At 37.4% G+C, this 21,582-nt stretch overlaps 1 protein-coding gene across 1 annotated transcript; it reads right to left on the reverse strand.

The window, feature by feature from the left end:
* Positions 1-8,892: 8,892 nt before the first annotated feature.
* LOC126951033 (olfactory receptor 2A25) lies at positions 8,893-9,897 on the reverse strand. Its single transcript, XM_050784914.1, has one exon. It carries the CDS (start codon positions 9,863-9,865, stop codon positions 8,933-8,935), a length of 933 nt encoding a protein of 310 aa, XP_050640871.1. The 5' UTR covers positions 9,866-9,897; the 3' UTR covers positions 8,893-8,932.
* Positions 9,898-21,582: the final 11,685 nt, after the last annotated feature.

Here is a 21,582-nt window from a genome sequence, read left to right on the forward strand (position 1 = left end):
AGTAGTGTAACACCTTCCTCTCTCCTTTCTACCCTCCAGCTTTGTTATTCATATGCGTGTGGGCGTGTGTGGGTGTGGGGCCAGTGTGTGTGCCTCTGCTTGTGTGTGCGTGTGCACGCGTGCACACTTGTGTTCCTGCTTATGCAGAGAAGTGAGAACTCAGGAAGAATGGCAAGGGTATTTCTACCCAGGAGAATCTTGGCGTGAACATTTCACAGATAAGTCACCCTATATGGCTTATGTCACATGGCACAGTCTCCGAGGATCTAGACTCATTGTGATCTCAAAATTTTGCCTGCCTACCTCCCCCCTTTCAAAAAGGTTGAGATTTGATGATGTGATAAATGTGGCCCCCACGGAGCTTGTTAAGGCAGCACTTCAGAGGACTGTATCTCCTCCAAGGAGAGGAGTGTTGATCTGCTGAAAGTCTTATTGTGCAATGAATTGCAAAAATTTCCATTGCAGTATATTTTTAAGTTTGGAAGCTCATAGAGATTAGATTCTATTTCCCCGTGCTTTTTTTCCTTTCCGTCAATTTCAAGCCACTCACTATTTGTTCCATTTAAAAACATACCTTTTCTTCCAAATATGTATTCTACCTTTAGATTCAATTTTTAAAAATCTCTCGGCTGGGCACAGTGGCTCATGCCCAAATCCTGAACAATATATAATACTAGCAAACAAGTTTAAATTGCATATCAAAAGTTTTATATATGACCAAACTGGATGCATCCCTAGAATCTGAGGTTGCTTTCCTATCCAAATATCAAATCAATAAAATATACCACATTAATTACATAAATAAGAAAAACAACATGATCATTTTAATAGCCAAATTAAAGCATTTGACAAATCTAATAATAATAAAAGTACTCAGCAAAATAAAAATGAAGAGTACTTTCTCAGCTTGTCAAACTGCATAGATGAAAAAGCTCACAGCTAACATCATCCTTAATGGTGAAAGATAGAATGCTTTTTCTTGAGATCAGGAACAATACGTGGATGTCCACTCTCACCACTTTGATTCAACATTGTACTGGAGTTGTATAGTGAGGACAATCAGACTTGTCTTGTTCCAATAGCTTGGAACCTTAGCCATGAGATAGCAATACCAGCTTGCCGGTTTGACTTTGCCCCAACAGATAATCCAATGAAAACCGTGAACCAAAATTTTGGGTAAAGCATTCTCCATGGCAGTTTGATTTTTAAAGGCCAAACCTCCCCAGACTCCATAGATCACTGGAGCCAAACAGTACCAAAGGAGGGTGTCACACATTAACCAGGCCCCCTGTTTAGAACTGCAGCACAAAAGCCTGGATACATGCAATGCTATTCTACTTTCCCAGTAGACAGTGAACCCCAGATTCCAAACAATGTTGGGGTCAAGCAGCATTGCAATTGTGAGAGAAAAACTCTAACGAGGGCTTAGTACTAGACCTCAGAACCTCTGATAAACACATAAAAGCAAAATAGCAGAAAAATGGAGCAGATTATGTAGGCTGATGTTAAAAGTCTATCAAAGGCCGGGGCAGTGGCTCACGTCTGTAATCCCAGCATTTTGGGAGGCCGAGACGGGCGGATCACGAGGTCAGGAGATCAAGACCATCCTGGCTAACACGGTGAAACCCCGTCTCTACTAAAAATACAAAAACTTAGCTGGGCGTGGTGGCGGGTGCCTGTAGTCCCAGCTAATCGGGAGGCTGAGGCAGGAGAATGGCGTGAACCTGGGAGGCAGAGCTTGCAGTGAGCCAAGATCGTGCCACTGCACTCCAGCCTGGGCAACAGAGCAAGACTCCACCTCAGGAAAAAACGTGATCATATTCCCAAGAGGAAGAGAAAATAAAGTGGGCTCAAATCACATTTTGTCTGAGCATTTCTAATATGTGAAGTCAACCCTTCCATGAATTTAGAAAGTTTAGCAATTCACGGCAGGATAAATGCAAAGGAAATATAACATAGGCATATCATGGTCATATCACAGCCTCACTTAAGAAAACCAAGGACAAAAAAAAATCGTTGTGTTCAGGAGCATAAAACACAATCACTCATTACCATCGGGAGCATTTCTTCAACCAGAAAAAGATCTCCTTCCGTGTCTCCCGAAGTGCATGAACACTCTTAGATGTTTCATTTTTCTTTCTTAGCTTATCTGATAACATCTTTCTTTCATCTTAAATTTGAATTATATCTTCTGGATGTAGAATTCTAGGTTGGCAGTTAATTCTTTCAACAAATTTAAGTAATATTTTATTTTCCTCTGAATTCCTTAGCTTCAATCAAAATTGTCAGTCACAATTCTTATTATTGATTCTTGGTAGCAATGGGTAGAGGTTCCAGTTTTATGAAGGCATTCTTACTCTAATATAACACATTACATAGGTGAAGGTTTATAGAATATGACCTCTGGAGTCATTTTAATCTGTGATTTGGGGGATTGACAAATACCCTAAAAGCAAGTATAGCCTTCCATTTTCCTAACTTGTTTTTCTGCTGGTTGCTAGCTTGTTCTCATAATTGTCCATTTGTTTTCTGTCTAATCTTCGTCCTTTTGAGAATTTTATTTACTCTCCTGCAAACACAGCTCTGCATTTAAAGTGATGTTGGTTTGCTTAACATTCCACCAAGCATTTTTAGGTGTCTTGTCATAAGATGATTTTCTATTCCTGGAAACAGAAATGAGAAATGCAAAAACTTAATAATCACAGAAGGGAGCCGTGTGATTCTCTTTTGAAAATAAGTTACATGCTACAAACAGAGCCACACTATAATTATTCAAACTTAGAGTTTTCCAAAGGGCTTAAGATAATTAGAGCAAATATGCAAGCACAAAGAGGCAATCTATACCCAGATTTTCACAGCCAGAATTTTTTTTCTTTTCTTTTCAATCCAAAGCAACACAGTGCCCATAAAAGTCAGCTATTGTCTAAGAGAAAGATTTGTAAGCCAGGTGCATGCAATGACTCACACCTGTGATCTCAGCACTTTGGGAGGCTGGGGCAGGCGGAGAACTTGAAGTCAGGAGTTCGAGACCAACCTGGCCAACATGGTGAAACCCCATCTCTACTAAAAATACAAAAAAATCAGCCAGGCATGGTGGCACACACCTGTAGTCCTAGCTACTTGGGAGACTGAAGCAGGAGAATCGCTTGAATCCTGGAGGTGGAAGTTGCAGTGAGCTGAGATTGCACCACTGCACTCCAGCCTGGGCGACAGAGGGAGACTATGTCTCAAAAAAAAAGAAAAAAAAAAAATTCTAAATTCATACTTAGCTAACAGATGAAATTCTAGTTCTATGGACTTATTCCTTGTAACAGACACATCTTGCTCACAAACTCAGATCTTTCAACCTCAGATTTCTGGAACCCTTGTCCACTTGTCCCATCTCAGCCACTACTATGAGCTACACTGGGCTCTAATCAAATCGACTTTACACAGGAATAACCCAAGAGTGCTTCTTCTCCTGCCACTTTACATTCCTCTTGCTTTCTGATCTGAGGTTTTTCTTTTACCCCTGAGCACAAGTCAGTGTAGAATAATTGGTGGCCATGATGTATGTGCAATTTTTAATGTGGGATAATTAACACCCCATGGAGTGAGACGCATATTTGACCAACAGGAGGCAGTGGCAAGCAATTAAATTACTCACTCTGATTACTCCCGAATGGACCCATTCTAAGACCAGTATTTCACAAGGACTCTCAGAAAACAATCCCATGAAATAGAGGAATCAGTTATTTTTGACACCAAGCAGTGGCAGCTTTAGCAAGGCACCTTTGAGCTTTCTCCCCCTCCTCTCTTGCCTCACATCCCTTTTCCCTCTTTTTTTTTTTTTTTTTTTTTTTTTTGAGATGGAGTTTTGCTCTTGTTGCCTAGGCTGGAATGCAATGGCGCGATCTCAGCTCATTGCAACCTCCGCCTCCCGGGTTCAAGCAATTCTCCTGCCTCTGCCTGTGGAGTAGCTGGGATTACAGGCACATGCCACCATGCCCGGTTATCTTTGTATTTTTAGTAGAGACAGGGTTTCACCATATTGGTCAGGCTGGACTCAAACTCCTGACGTCAGGTGATCCACCTGCCTCGGCCTCCTAAAGTGCTGGAATTACAAGCATGAGCCACCGCGCCCAACCCCATCACTTTTAATTAAATGATGTTGTATAAGCTTTTACATCAGGTTTTATTTTGGGGGAACACAGGTTAGCAGAACCACTAAAGTTTCTAAAAGCAAGTGGTAGGATGAACTCAGTCTAAGATGCGAAGGCCACTTTGGAGTGCTGGAGAGTCAGCTTCTCTGGTCCCAGTGAAGTTTAAGGGAAAGGAAGATAGGTAGGTAAAATAAGTGGTCACATGCATGTATATGTTGGCTTTCCCACTGTTGTCTTAAATCACAGAGAGTTATTGCATAGAATAAGAAAATAAATCTGAAAGTGGAGGAAATATTACCCTGCAATCCCCACTTACATGTTTGGCAGGGGTTATTAGGCAGGACAGTTTCATAAAGCATCACAGAAGGTTGAGCCAGAAGTGAGTGATGAAGAAGTATTCAGGTTAAATGGAAGAGCCTGGGGCAGCTCTCCTGGCTCCTGGCTGTCTGCCTATTTTCTGGAAGGGATTCAGATGATTCCACATGCCTCTAGGTGTGGTAGATGCAAGTATCAGAAAAGTAGGGCTACTGTTTTCACAGGAAAACATCATGATGCAAGAGAAAGAACTTCGTACAAGAGGGCTTTGGGGTCATCCAACCAAGTCAGAGGTTCATAGCACCAGCAAGGAGAAAGATAGGAGGGATGAAACACCAAAGGGCAGAAACTGTATTTATATATATAGAGAGAGAGAGAGCTCATCATTGTATTTACAATATAGACCTCAGTGTGAGGCACACTGCAGGTCATGAGTAAATAATAATAACAATTCCATAGGCTGACTTTCAAGAGTTCAATCCAAAGCAGATGAAAGTCTAGAGTTGTTTTTGTTTTGTTTTGTTTTGTTTTGAGACGGAGTCTCTCTCTGTCGCCCAGGCTGCAGTGCAGCAGTAAGATCTCGGCTCACTGCAAGTTCCGCCTCCCGGGTTCATGCCATTCTCCTGCCTCAGCCTCCCTAGTAGCTGGGACTACAGGCGCCCGCCACCATGCCCGGCTGATTTTTTGTGTTTTTAGTAGAGACGGGGTTTCACCGTGTTAGCCAGGATGGTCTCGATCTCCTGACCTCGTGATCCGCCCACCTTGGCCTCCCAAAGTGCTGGGATTACAGGCGTGAGCCACCGCGCCTGGCCGGAAGTTTAGAGTTTTTATAACCTAGTATTTCCATGGATATGTAGCCAAGAGAAGTGATTATATATGTCTCCTGAAAGGTGCATATAATACCATTCATGGAATAATTATTTGTTATAGCCAAAATTGTAGACAATTCACATCCATCAGGAATGTGGTGAATAAATTATGAAATATTTGTGCAATGTAATGCTATAAAACAAATAAAAATAATAAATTATGCTACATACAGCAACCTGGATGAATCTCACAAAGTTAATAATGAGTGAAAGTAGGCAGATAGAAAAGAATGTACACTATGTATATGTCCCATTTATATAAAGTCCAAGAAAATACAATGCTAATATGCGTTGTTAGAAGTTGGGGTAATAGGTATCCTGTGGGAGGAGGGAAGGTGCGGTAATTGGGAGAGAGCATGACGGTAGCTCCTGGAAGGCCAGAATGTTTTATTTCTCCTCCCAGAAAGTGGTTACATAATGTGTTTACTTCATGATCTTTCACTGAATTTAACTTATGATTTATGCATTTCTCTGTGTGTCTTTAATTTAAAAAGTTTTTTAAAAAAATTCTTCGGCCAGGTGTGGTGGCTCACGCCTGTAATCCCAGCACTTTGGGAGGCTGAGGTGGGCAGATCACAAGGTCAGGAGTTTGAGACCAGCCTGGCCAACATGGTGAAACACCATTTCTACTAAAGATACAAAATGTTAGCTAGGCATGGTGGCGCACCCCTGTAATCCCAACTACTTGGGAGGCTGAGGCAGGAGAATCGCTTGAACCTGGGAGGTGGAAGTTGCAGTGAGCAGAGATGGTGCCATTGCACTTCAGCCTGCTTGATAGTAGGAGACTCCGTCTCGGGAAAAAAAAAAAAAAAATTCTTCCCTCCATTTATTCTTTATACTTACCAACCACCAAATTATGCTTATTTTACCTTCTCATCTCCCAGTGAAATCACCCCCACTTTATTCTCATGTGTACTCTGTTCAGCCTCTGCCAGCATTTCTTACTTCAACTGATACGATAGCCTTTATATTACAGTGTGGTATCAGTTTGGTCAATTCAAATACTCAGTTCTCATAGCTCCAGAAGATCTTTCTAAATTCAGGTCTGATTACTTGGCATATTCATACTTATAATCTGGCTTCACATTTCATATAGGCTGTACTTCAGGGTCATTAGCCTGGAATATGTGTTCCTCCATGCTCGTTCTCTCCAGGCTCACTTCTCATCAGTCCCTGCCTTGTATTTTACACCTGGAAAACCCTGAGCTATGTTTGTTTCCCCCGCAGCTTACAAGCCGCTTACTCGCTTTGGGTCTTTGCTTCTTTCACTCATTGGATGGAACACCCCTTCCTGCCACACCACACCTTTCTCCCAGCCCCTGATGGCTAACTCTTACTTCTGCTTTCAGATGGCCTTCCGCTCCAGGAAGTCTTACTGAACCACTCCCATTCTGGGGGAGTTATCCTTCTTCTGGGCTACAATAGCATCCTGTGCAGAGCTCAGCTATTAACTTATTATATAAGTTGTTCATTTCCATCATGTATCCATTTAATTCTTCCACTACCCATGAATAAAGTAATAGGAAATGTGCCCTATTCATCCTTTTGTTTCCAGGACCTAGCACTGATGTGTGTGTGTAATATATACACACACATATACGAATTTTAGCAATTTTGAATTGTATTTATCCATGTATTTAAAAATATTCATTACTTTTTTAGAGAACTGAGATTGCAAAGGAAAAGCTCTGTGAATCATTTACTTCATAAATTATTTAGCATCATGGCATTTTGTATCAGATAAAAAGCTAAATTTTGCAACATTCCTGCTTCTTTCTGGTAAAGTGGGAAATCTGATATTTAGTTATTGCATTTATAAGTTGTTGTTCTAGTTCTTTAAGGACATAATAAGTATATGTAGTGGATAACATTAATGAATACTGCTTACTGTGTTATTATGAGTTATAGATCTTGCTAAACATTTTCATATATTTCCTCTAATCTTCCCAACAAATCTGTGAGCTTGGCATTACTGACCTCATTGTATACATAATACCTTCTGAAGAATTTAAGTAAATTACAAACGTTTCCACATCTAGCAACTGGCAGAACTTTGTAAAATCCCAGGTCTAGCTGAACACAAAGTACATGTGTTTTTACCCTCCCTTTTTTTGGTTATGAGATCATGTCTGCAATAACAGATGTCCTAACAAAAGGGATGCTTTGTGAGAGAAAAACCCATGTATTTTCCTCGTCAACATACTTTTTCACAGAAAACATCTTTTTAACAAAGTTGAACATTTCCCTTTTACACAGTTTGCATATTTAGGCTTAATTAAGTTATATTTAATTTGAGAGAAGAGCTGAGAAACAGAAGTATCTTTATACATCCTTTCCTAATACCTCTTCACTATTATTTTCTATCACTTTATAACTAAGTGGAAGAGTTTCATGTTTGAGTAAAAAGTTTATTAAAATTACTTCAAATATCTTAATTTAAAATTAATTATTCCTGATAATTTCCAGCTCTAGTAATACTGGTCAATTAGTCACAACACTTGCGGTCTGTTCTTACTTTTCAGGATTATCTCCTCTGGGTTTTAATCATTTTCAATAGGAGACAATTGACCAAACCCATGAGAGAAAACATATAGTTCTTTCATGAGCTCTGTTATTCCCATTGTGCTCTCTTCCACTCAGTTCTACATCCCATGGCCTTCCCCTGCACTCCACAAGCAGAGAAAAAGGAATAGAGAAGGCTCCAATATGTCTGTATATTTACTAGCATGACATCTGCCCAGGTTTTCTTCGTAGTTGCATTACAGTTATATTCTCTATTCTCTTTCCTGTGAAGACATGGCTCATGCTCTTTCTAATCTACGTGGATTATACGTTAGAAAATGTCACTAGAAAAACATCTGCAAATATTTTCTATGTAGATCTATTTTTTAAACATGGCACTTTTTTTTTTTTGAAATGGAGGAGATGGAGTCTCGCTCTGTCACCCAGGTTGGAGTGCAGTTGTGCGATCTCGGCTCACTGCAACCTCCACTTCCTGGGTTCAAGCGATTATCCTGACTCAGCCTCCCGAGTAGCTGGGATTACAGGTCTGCTCCACCATGCCTGGCTAATTTTTGTATTTTTAGTAGAGACAGGATTTCAACATGTTGGCCAGGATGGTCTCAATCTCCTGACCTCGTGATCTGCTTGCCTTGACCTCCTAAAGTGCTGGGATTACAGGCAAGAGACACCACGCCAGGCCTCAATATGGCACTTTCTAAATTAAAAATAATTAAATAATGACTTTGTTATCAGTCTCTCTTAACGCCTGTATCTTTATTCTACAAAAATTGGCCTTTGAGTCCTATTTACATAACAAAAAGATGCACATTTATTTCCAACTTTCAGAACATTTCACATAATTATATTAAAAGTATGTACACTATACAGCTAGTGTAAATCTATTTTTTTAATTGTACAGCTCCGACCTTCAATGCTAGAGAGAGGAAAGCAGAATGGGCTTTCTCCGGAGGTACTCATAGGAACATTTCAAGAAGATAGAAGGGGTTCCTTAGAGTGTGATTATGTATCCTGAGTAGGTATGGGTTCAGATGTAATCTCAAAGCCCTTTAGTAAACCCAGCTATTTTATTATTCTTTCAGGCTTTCATGAAGTTCTCTCCTTTACAAGCATCCTCTTTAGAACACCTTGGACTTCTTTGTTCCTAAGACTATAAATTAGGGGATTGAGCATGGGATTGAAGAGGCTGTGAAACAGCAGGAGATATTTCTTCTGCTCCTTGGGGCTCTCATATTGGGGCTCAACATACATGATGATGGCTGTGCCATAAAAGAATCCAGCCACACAGAGGTGGGAGGAGCAGATGGAGAAGGCTTTCTGGCGCCCCTCCCCTGACTGGATCTTTAGAATGGCACACAGAATATGAACATAAGATATTACAATAGAAAAGAAGGGTCCCACCAGCACAGACAGTGCCCCTGCCAAAACCATTACCTCATTAATGTGGGTATCCACACAGGCAAGTTTGAGAACAGCCGTAATTTCACAGAAAAAGTGGTTAACTTTCTGGGGTCCACAGAAGGACAGTGATAGCAGTAACATTAGATGGACAAGGGCCAGTAAGACTCCTAAAGTCCAGGAAGTCAATGCCAGAGTGATGCAGACTCTCCAGGTCATGATGGTAGAATATCGGAGAGGGTGGCAGATGGCCACATACCGATCGTAGGACATCAGCACCAGCAGGAGACATTCGGTATGTGCAAAACTCAAAAACAGAAACATCTGGGTCATGCAGCCAGCAAAGGAGATGGGCTTGGCTGGATGCAGGAGGTTCACCAGCATCTGGGGCACTGTGTTGCAAGCGTAGGCGATGTCGACGACCGCCAGGTGTGAGAGGAAGAAATACATGGGAGTGTGGAGTCTGGAGTCCAGTGAGATGAGCCCCAGGATGGTCCCGTTCCCCAGCAGGGTGAAGACATAGAACAGGGAGAAGAGCCCAAAGAGGAGCATCTGAATCCTTGGACCAACAGGAAATCCCAGTAAAAGGAACTCTGTGATGGAAGTCTGATTTCCTCCCATTTCCCTGTAGAAGAAACAAGGAGCTCACCAAGTCTGAATGTCTGAGGCAAATGTTTAAGCATGCTGCAACTGTACGTATTATTGTTTGAGTGTTTCCTAAGAAAACACCTCCAATTATATTTTGATCTTAGTCACTTACTAAGAGAAAATTATGCATTACAAAGGAAACACAAGGAAATTTTTTCACCTATGATAAATTCAATGTCAGTATGATGTTATAGTATTCATTACATCTTATTTTCAAATATACTTTCATCACAGTTCAAAATACGTTAATACTTAAGTTGCCTTCATAGCATGGACTCTTTCCTCAGTTTGTAATGATTACACCAGATGCTTGCCCTCTGTATTCCTTCATTGCAGGGTACTTATATCCATGCATGTGGAAGTGTGCTAGTGTCTATGTCTATATATAAGGATAGAAAGAGGGATGACAAACATGTCAATGATCCTGCTATCAGGTCTTCTCACCAATTTGTGCCTTTTTTATATGAATTATTTGTTAAACTTGTGATTTTTACTGATCGCATAATCTTGAATTAAGTTGAAAGAATGGCAGTTTGCCCCAGCTTTGGCTGGATTTAAACAGAGATCTTTGTGTTTTGACTTTTGTACCCTTAGATGGTCTACTCTGTGTTGTCAGAATGTAGTTACCTGTCACCTTTCTTAGACTACACCCTTCTTCTACTATAAATGTGTATTTATATTATTTATTTGTATATATTTTTTTTCTATTTTTTGCAAATTTATTTTTAACAATTTTTAATAGATACATAATAGATGTACATAGTTTTAGGGTACATGTGATAATATACTCATTTAATTTATAGAGATCAAATCAGTGTACTTGGGCTATCTGTCACCTTAAATATTTGTCTTTTCTTTATGTTAGAAACACTCAAATTATTCTCTTCTAGCTATTTTCAAATATACAATAGATTACTGTAAACTATAGTCACTCTTGTAATCTATTGAACACTAGGTCTTATTTCTTCTATGAAACCATATGTTTGTACCCATTAATCACCTTCTCTTTATGTTTCCCTTTTGCTACCCCTCCTGGCATCTGGTAACCGCCAATCTACTCTCTGTCTTCATGAGATGCACATTTTTAGCTCCCGCATATAAGTGAAAACATACAATATTTGTTGTTCTGTGCTTAGCTTATTTTATTTAATATAATGACCTCTAGTTTCAACCATGTTGCTGCAAATGGCAGGATTTTATTCTTTTACATGGCTGAATAATATACCATTTTGTGTGTGTGTGTGTGTGTATATATGTGTGTGTATATATATATTTTCTTTATTCATTCATTGATGAGCACTTAAGTTTATTCCATATTTTGGTTACTGTGAATAGTGCTGCAATAAACATGGCTGTGAAGATATCTTTTTGATATTTTCACTTCCTTTCTTTTGGATATATACCTAGTAGTGAAATTGTTACATATGATTTATTTATTTACATTTGGAAATTTCCAAAACTCTGCTATATTCCTACAATAATAAATGTCTACCCAGTACATACACACGAGTATATATATATATATATATATATATATATATAAAAAATTGAATCTTTACTCTGCGTAATGCACTTGTTTTCTATTTTATTCTAGTCTAATCTAAATGCTGGCTGAATTATTTCATGATGGGTCAAAAAACCACTGATCTCTATCCAAAACTAGAGCTAAAACTCTAACCATATACTTATATTCATAGAATGTTTAACATATTTTATAGCTTCTTAACCATCATATAAAAATAAATAACTACTTATTATTATGGTGACTCTGTAGTTTTTTTTGTGGCCTATCAAATGTTTTAAAATTCTTCCAAAGCAAAGAGGGTATACTGAGGTTTGAATCATTGTAACTTCTAAATTGTTGCTTGGTTTTTTTCTCGCCTGACTCTACAACCTTCTTTAGTCCATAATCCATCTGAATTTCACTAAAATAAAAACCTAAGAAAAATTCATAATTGAGTTGCTATCAATGAACTCCCCATTCTAATCTTCTGATAATATTTGAAAGATTTCATCAGCAAAAGTAAATAAATTTTTGTCTTGCTTTGAAGAAAGAATCGTAATTCAAAATAGAAATTTTTTGGAAGATGATATTATCTTAGTCAAGAAATAATTTGATAATAATTGAAATTGCCTTCTTGAAAATTAGTAATTTTATTAGGAATGAAGTTGATTTCGGTGAGTGTTTTAATTCATAGATTAATTAACCATCTATTCAAGATGGGATTCCTTTGTCATGTGAGAAGTTGAACTAGAAGAATGCCAACATCCCTTCCAACAATAGGATTCAGTGGTCCTAAATGCATAGAAAAGTGTTACTCACTTTCACTTCAACTTTCTTGCAATATCTGAGGCCAACGAAGATAACAATGCTATTTCTAAAATTTTATAAGATAAAGGTACACGATAAAATAGAAGGACCAATGGTGTCATCTCATCTTCCCCCATCTCCGAGTAGCTACATCACAAAATATAAATCCACAGGTATTAACTGAACATGTACTATGCTCTGCTATATGTCTTGACTGAGGGCATATAAGACTGTACTTGTTTGCTGCCACATGTAACCTGGTTGGATTGATAAGACTATTAAAAAGACTCACAAGTATGCCAGCAACCCCACTGCTAGGTATAAACCCCAAAGAAAGGAAATCAGTATGTCAAAGAGATGTCTGCACCCCTATGTTTGTTGTAGCACTGTTTACAATAGCTAATAATTGGAAGCAACCTAAGTGTCCATCAACAGATGAATGGATAAAGAAAATGTGGTACATATACACAATGGAGCACTATTCAGCCATAAAAAAGAATGAGATCTAGTCATTTGCAACGACGTGGATGGAAATGGAGATCATTATGTTCAATGAAATAAGCCAGGCACAGAAAGACAAACATCACATGTTTTCACTTATTTGTGGGACCTAAAAATCAAAATAATTGAACTCATGGACATAGAGAGTAGAAGGATGTTTACTAGAGGCTGGGAAGGGTAGCAGGGGTATTGGGAGGAGGTGGGGATCATTAATGGGTACAAAAAAATTAGAATGAATAAGACCTATTATTTGTTAGCAAAATAGGGTGGCCATAGTCAATAACTTCATTGTCATTTTAAAATAACTTAGAGTGTAATTGGATTTTTTGTGACTTAGAGGGTAAATGCTTGAGGGGCTGGGTGCCTCATTCCCCATGATGTGCTTATTTCACATTGCTTGCCTGTATCAAAACATCTCATATACCCCGTAAGTATATACACCTACTATGTACCCACAAAAATTTAGAAAAAAAGGGACTCACGAATATGATAATTCTCATGTTTAAATAGCTCAGAAAAAGGAATTTCACATTTAAAAATAAATCCTTTGGGTCACTCTTCTTCTTATTGAACAGAAATCTAGTTTGCAGTCAATTAGGTCCATTGTTCTATAAAACCACTACTGAATTTCATGAGCAATAGCAAATTACAAGGAAACCCCCACAAACAACTATTTTTATGTTACAATTTAAACAAGAAATTCAACACCAAATGTATCAAAATAAATTATCTACATTAGGTATATCTAAAAGAGAAAACTTTTAAATTAGTAGCTAAGTCTATAAATAGCAGAAATTTGGCATTAACAGGTAAGAATTACATTTTGCATTGTGATTTTTTTATTAACAGTCCATCTGAAATTGTGTAATAAATAAAGATTGGATAATATAAAAACTTACATCAGGCTTAACAACTAAAAATGAGAAAACAAGCTGGATATGAGTTAGATAAAGCTTCACAAATTAGTAAAAAGCATCTGTAAGCTAGTGTTGAAACTCTTTCATTCCAAGAAGATTACTGGGGGAAAAAGTGCCCCAATGGAGGTTGGATAGCTCTCAGAAAAGACATTATTCTCTGCTTAGATCAACCATGTCTCAGTATGCTATGAAAGTGTGTTGCAGTGCAGAGATAAAGACCCACGTGCATACTGCCATCTGCTCCTGTCCTAGGGAAAGGGGCTCTCACTGTACTTATCTCTCTGGTTTTCTCTGGAAGGATGTTGATGTCAAGATGTTGCTGCTGTTAATTTCTTCAGTCAGTGTAGGATTCATGATCGGAAATATAAGAAGGAATACAATTACTTCCAGGACCTCTTCCTACATTACAGATTCCCCAAGCTTATTGTAGTTTCAGGAACTCCAAAATATCCCCACCTACTAACCTTCCAAATAGAGTCACTTGTTTTTAGGGCAGGTGGAACTCATATAGATTCAGCCTCCCAAATAGAATCACTTGTTTCAGGGGCAGGTGGAACCCATATAGTATTCCCATCCCATGTTGGCTGAGTTTTATCTTCTGTGTAACCTGAACATATATTCCGTATTTTTTTCCATCAAGTCTCCACAAGGAATACAATTCCCAAAGTAGGACCAGGTAGCAAGAGCTATAGAAGCTGTGAGCAACATGTTAAGGGACCGGAAAGAAGGATAAGGCATCCCAATGGGATTTGTTAAACCCTTTTTGTAAGATTTAACTGGAACACAAACAAGGAAGGACACTTCTTACCAAGAAGCAATCCCTGTTCTTTAATTTCTAGTGCAAGGGGAGTGTGAGGTGGAGTGAGGAAGGCCATAATCCCTGAGGTCTGTGACTATTACTATTTTCTCTGTCTTCTGAGAATGAAGAAATAAAAATGAATTGACCCTATTTTATAATTTCAGCGAATGCAGCTGAGACAATATGATGGTGCCTTTGTGCTTTAAATTTTTCTTTCTTCTTATACTTAAATATAAAGGAGGTAGGGTATAATTTGCTAAGTTAAAGTTATTTTAATGTTCATGACCGCCAACTAAGTAAAAAACCTATTATTTTTACCTTGAGGGAGGTCACTTGTAGTAGGTTTTAATGTGCTTTTCCCCCATCAGACCTGTTCAGTAAGAGGCTTGTTGGTGACTGGTGTCCAGATTGTGTCCTTATATACTGGTAAGATGTTTCTTCCTCACATTGATGCCCAAGGGCATCTGATGGCTAGAGAGAAACAATTACTGTTACCCATATGTTGTTCATGGTCCAGTTTATTAAATATATAAACTCATACATCTCCTCTTTTTCTATTTCTAATTTTATAAATATAAAATCCTTCTATATGCTTATAATATTTTTTGCCTTAAATTATATTTTATCTGAAAAAGATGTATTTTGTTTGGTAATAGCAATGCTGAACTTGGTTTACTAATACTTAGGCTAATTTGCATTTATGTTCATTTTTGAGATTTGTTCAATAAATCACTTTTCTTCTACTGTACTTTTCTAGTCTTGTTATCATTGTTATACTAGCCCTATAAAGCAAGCTGGATTGCTGTCCTTCTTTTGTCTATTCTCAAGAAGTTTTACATATTATGAAAATTAGCTGTTCCTTGAGGATCAGTAAAATTTGCCTTTAAAACTATATGGCATGGTGTTCTTTGATTAGTAGAAAATTCTGGTAACCAATTCAATTTTTTGAACATTAAGGTTTTGGATTTTCTTCTTCTACATAAGGAAGTTTAAGTAATATTTTCCAAATATTTTTTATTTTTCCATAAGTCATTGGGGTACAGGTGGCATTTGGTTACATGAGTAAGTTATTTAGTGGTGATCTGTAAGATTTTGGTGCACCCATCACCTGAGCAGCATACACTGCACCCTATTTGTAGTCCTTCATCTCTCGTTCCCATCCCTCTTTTTCCCCCAAGACCCCAAAGTCCATTGTATCATTCTTATGCCTTTGCATCCTCATATCTTAGCTCCCATATATCAGTGAGAACGTACAATGTTTGGTTTTCCATTCCTGAGTTACCTCACTTAAAATAATAGTCTCCAATCTCATCCAAGTCACTGCAAATGCCATTAATTCATTTCTTTTTATGGCTGAGTAGTATTCTATTTTACACACACACACACACACACACACACACATCTCACAGTTTCTTTATCCATTCGTTGATTGATGGGTATTTGGGTTGGTTCCACAGTTTTGCAATTGCAAACTATGTTGCTATAAATATGCATACCCAAGTATCTTTTACATATAATGACCTCTTTTCCACTGGGCAGATACACAGTAGTGGGATTGCTGGATCAAATGGTAGTTCTACTTTTAGTTCTTCAAGGAATCTTCACACTATTTTCCACAGTGGCTGTGCTAATTTACATTCCCAGCAGTGTGGAAGTGTTCCCTGGTCACTGCATTCATGCCAACATCTACTGTTTTTTGAATTTTTGATTGTAGCCATTCTTGCAGGAGTAAGGTGTTATCACATTGTGGTTTTGATTTGCATTTCCCTGATCATTAGTGACGTTGAGCATTTTTTCATGTTTGTTGGCGGTTTGTATGTCTTCTTTTGAGACTTAGTTTAATTAAGTCCCAACTATTTATCTTTGCTTTTGTTGCATTTACTTTTGGGTTCTTGGTCATGAAATCTTTGCCTAAGATAATGTCTAGAAGGGTTTTTCCAATGTTATCTTCTAGAATTTTTATAGTTTCAGGTCTTAGATTTAAGTCCTTAATCTATCTTGAGTTGATTTTTTGTATAAGAGATGAGTATCCAGTTTCATTATACTACGTGTGGCTGGCCAATTATCCCAGCACCACTTGTTGGAAAGGGTGTCCTTTCCCCACTTTATGTTTTTGTTTGCTTTGTTGAAGATCAGTTGGCTGTAAGCATCTGGGTTTATTTCTGGGTACTCTATTCTGTCCCACTGGTCTATGTGCCTATTTTTATACCAGTACCATGCTGTTTTGGTGACTATGGCCTTATAGTATAATTTGAAATCAGGTAGTGTGATGGCTTCAGATTTATTCTTTTTGGTTAGTCTTGCTTTGGCTATGTGGGCTCTTTTTTGGTTCCATATGAATTTTATAATTGATTTTTTCTAATTCTGTGAAAAATGATGGTGATATTTTCATGGAGGTTGCATTGAATTTGTAGGTTGCTTTTGGCAGGATGGTCATTTTCACAATATTAATTCTACCCATCCATGAGCATGGGATGTGTTTCATTTGTTTGTGTCATCTATGATTCCTTTCAGCAGTATTTTGTAGTTTTCCTTGAAGAGGTCTTTTGCCTCCCTGGTTAGGTATATTCCTAAGTATTTTATTTTATTTTTTTGCAGCTATTGTAAAAGGGGTTGAGTTTTTCATCTGATTCTCCGTTTGGTCACTGTTGGTGTATAGAGGAGCTACTGATTTGTGTACATTAATCTTGTATCCAAAGAGAATTTGTTGAATTCTTTTATCAGTTTAAGGAGCTTTCTGGAGGAGTCTTTAGGGTTTTCAAGGTAAATGATCGTATTGTCAGCAAACAGTGACAGTTTGACTTCCTATTTATCGATTTGGATGCCCTTTATTTCTTTCTCTTGTCTGATTTCTTTCTCTTGTCTGATTTCCAGTACTATGTTGAAGAGGGGTGGTGAGAGTGACAGACCAATAATAAGCAGCAAGATTGAAATGGTAATTTAAAAATTACCAATAAGAAAAAGTCCAGGACCAGATGGATTCACAGCAGAATCCTACTAGACATTCAAGGAAGAATTAGTACCCATCCTTTTCACACTATCCCACAAGATAAAGAAGGAAGGAACCCTCCCTAATTCATTCTATGAAGCCAGCATCATCCTAATACCCAAAGTAGGAAAGGACATAACCAAATAAGAAAACTACAGACCGAGATCCTTGATTAACATAGATGCTAAAATCCTTAACAAAATACTAGCTAACCGAATACAACAACATATCAAAAAGATAATCCACCATGATCAAGTGGGTTTCATACCAGGGATGCAGGGATGGTTTAACATATGCAAGTCAATAAATGTGATACACCACATAAACAGAATTAAAAACAAAAATCACATGATCATCTCAATAGATGCAGAAAAAGCATATGACAAAATCCAGCGTCGCTTTATGATTAAAACTCTCAGAAAAATTGGCATACAAGGTACATAACTCAATGTTTAAAAAAAGCCATCTATGACAAACCCACAGCCAACATAATACTGAATGGGAAAAAGTTGAAAGCATTCCCTCTGAGAACTGGAATATCTTCAAATCTTTTAAAGTTTTTGAAATATGTTTCGCTTATAACTTTATCATTTAAAAACATCTACCTCTTGTTTCTATAACTTTTTGTTCCTAATAGTCTACATACACACTTTTTCCCCTTTTTTTTGATCAATTTTATTAGTATTTTTTGAAAAAGGAACTAGGATTCTATTTTAATAATGTTCATAATTCTTTATTTTTTCAATAAAATTTGCTCTTATATAAATTATGTACTATTTTTATTTTAATTTTTGGTCATTGTATGTTTCTGAGTTGAATATAACTTATAAATCTTAGTTTTAAAATAAATGTAATTTTAGCTATAAATTTATTTTCCCCCACCATTTTAGCCACATATTGACTTCATCTTCAGAGGACAAATTATAAAGAAGTACATTTTTAGGTTTCTAAATATTTTTGTTACCTTTCTATTGTTAATTTTACATTTATTGTCTATCACCTGTGGTAAGAGAATGAATCCTTGTGGTATCGATTCTTTGAAACTATGAGGGGTTTTATGTTTTGTATATATTTGCTTTTTGCAATTGTTATATTGACTTTAATGTATATGCTTTATTTTGGGGGATGCAGGAATCTTTATGTATCTATTCGACCAAGCATGTAAATATTTGTAGTTTTGATTTCCAATTTTTGTCAGGATTATCAATTTCTGAGAGCATTTTTCTAATTCCCCCACTAAGATGTTGGGTTTGCTAATCTTTTCATTGCAATTCTATCTTTTTCCTATTTCTACATTAAGGTTATATTGTTGTATATACACATTTATGATTGTTACATATTCTTGATAGAGTTTTACCTTTAATATTATGGAGTACTTCTCTTCATACCAATTAGTGTGTTTGCCTGATATAAACATAAGTGCAAACATCCAGTTTGTATTTATATTGCCACATCAACTTATTAAATATTTGCATAGGCTATGTTCTTCATTATCATATTCCCAGCCTTTCTTTGTGGTTGTGTTTTAGATAGTCTTACAAATAATATATAACTGTATTTTATGGGCTTAAAAAAGACAAAATACAATACAATATGAAAATGGGAAAATATAATCAATTTTCACTCAATGTAAATATTGAGATATTTGGGCTTTCTATTATTTGCGTTTTGTGTTTAGCATCCTATTACTTAGCTTTTATATTTGTTCTCTCCTTCTGCTAGTTTTATAAAGAGGTGCTATAAGATTGTCAATCCTGGCTCCCACTTATTTTGCCTCCTCATCATTTTGCCTTCGCTTGGCAGTCAATTCCTAAATTTCTTTGGCATGTTCATTTAGCATACAAGTAACGCATACACCAAATTATAATAACTGACTTGCCTTGCAACACACCAGATAAAAAATGTTTTATGTTAATGCTGTTTTTAAACTCCCATACACGGCCAAATTTTTTAAAAATTACTTGGATAATTGTTCCAAATTTCTAAATGTTTTTCTAACTTGTTTTTGAACGAGCAGGAATCCACTAGGAAAACAAAGCACTCTGGTACTTCAACGGAGAATTTAGATAAATACGTGGTTAAATGGACATTGAAGAAGGAAAGCAGCAACAAAGAAGCTCTCAGATGAACAGACAGCACAGAGTCAGGAAAGAGCAGAGGTTAGGGTGATTACAATTTACAGGTTCAGAGGAGAGACCGTGTGGGAACTTCAACCTCTGAGGAGAAAGTGCCCCCCACAAACCCCACTAAAACTACCGCCCCAGGTTGGGAGTGATGAGGCAGTTTTCTGGGAACTGCCCAAGTGAAGAGTTGAGGTAACACGGAAAAGAGAGCAAGCACACAGGTAGGAGCAAGTTCCTTTTCCTCCTCAACGCTCCCAGTTTCCTCTAGTGCCCCCTATTGGTAGAACCTAAATGGAAGTCATCCGAGCAAAAGGCAAAGGTTATTTGTGGACTTTCAGCTACCACTAAGATAGAGTGAAAGGATGAGTTTGGAGCAGAAAGACTAATTCCTAACTTAGGAATTAGTACAGTATCCCCCTTTGGCAACTCAGCATTTATAGACATACTTTTATATACATTTAAACATCTAACCAATAACAACTTTATGATTTAGTTAGGTATGATGCAACTAGCCATACTAAGATGTCTCTACCTTTTAATTGACACAAAATCCCAATATTCATTGTATCCACCTCTAGAGGACTCACAGTATGCACTTCTGGCTGATGTTAGTTATTATAGACCTTCTCTATAGGAAGTGTTTTTCACCATCTACTGATTTCTGGATCATATCACTTTCTGCGGCAGTACTTTGATTTGCTCACTAAGATCATGCCTTTTTTATTCAAATTGCTCTTTGGTTACTCATTACCCTTTCAGTACCACCAATGACAAAAACATCTCTTTTAAAAAACTAAAACTTTAAGAACCGATAGCATGGGCACTGCTTTTTTTCCTCTTTTGTATTTACCGAATCCTTCTTCTAAGATATAAACCTTTCTCGTAAGGAAGTTTCTCCCTTTGTCTAGCTTACTAATTTTCTTTTATATCATTTTATTCTTCCAGTGCTCCTATACTGGTACTCTAAAGCCACTTTGAATTTTCAAACCACTTTAATTGCACTTTGAATATCTGAGCAAACCTGATCTCCAGATACAGACACATCTTTCCAGGTACGTGTTTTTAAAATTGCTTTCTCATTCTCTGGGTTTACAGTAGTTTCTATTGATCATTTCCTTCATTAAACAATATAAGTGATATATCTTCTCGGGAGTTACTTTGACTCATTTTACATGTATATTAATAAAATATTCCATATTTTCCTGTGTAATCTATAATTTGGATATCTTACATTGAAGGGACAACTATGTCATTAAAAAATTCTGAGCCCTCAGTGATGGAGTAGGGGTGGAGCATTGTGAGCCTGTGAGCAAACTGCATAAATTCAAGGTCAGTATCTCCATAGCTCACTTCAAGAATGCAGAATGGAATTTAGGCCAGCCAGTCTGGTGTTACCCACTATGGTGTGGCACCAGAAGTTTAAAGGTGCAATGTTACTAGTGCATAAAGATACTCTAATGCCTTGAAGTTTAAACTTCCCACCTTTAAGATTTCTTAAAGAACTAAAAATAAAACTACTATTGAATCCATCAATCCCAATACTGGGTATCTACCTGAAGGAAAATAAATTAATATATCAAAAATATAACTGCATTCATGTTTATCACAGCACTATTCACAATAGCAAAGGTATGGTACCAACATATAAATTGGTACAGCAGAGAGTGGGACACTGCTATAAGGATACCCAAAAATGTGGAAGTGACTTTGAAATTGGGTGACAGGCAGAGGTTGCAACAGTTTGAAGAGCTCAGAAGAAGACAGGAAAATGTGGGTGTATTCATCGGTTCTTACACTGCTCAGAATTTTTTAATGACGTGACTGGGGAGACCTCACAATCATGGCAGAAGGCGAAAGAAGAACAAAGGCACATCTTACATGGTGGCAGGCAAGAGAGCAAGAGAGACTGGGCAGGGGAAACTCCCATTTACAAAACCATCAGATTTTGTGAGACTTATTCACTACCATGAAAACAGTATGGGGGGAACTGCCCCCATGATTCAATTATCTCCACGTGGCCTCACCCTTGACCTGTGGGGATTATTATAAT

Source organism: Macaca thibetana, chromosome 3 (genome assembly GCF_024542745.1).
Source record: "Macaca thibetana thibetana isolate TM-01 chromosome 3, ASM2454274v1, whole genome shotgun sequence".
In the NCBI taxonomy this organism is placed as follows: Eukaryota; Metazoa; Chordata; class Mammalia; order Primates; family Cercopithecidae; genus Macaca; species Macaca thibetana.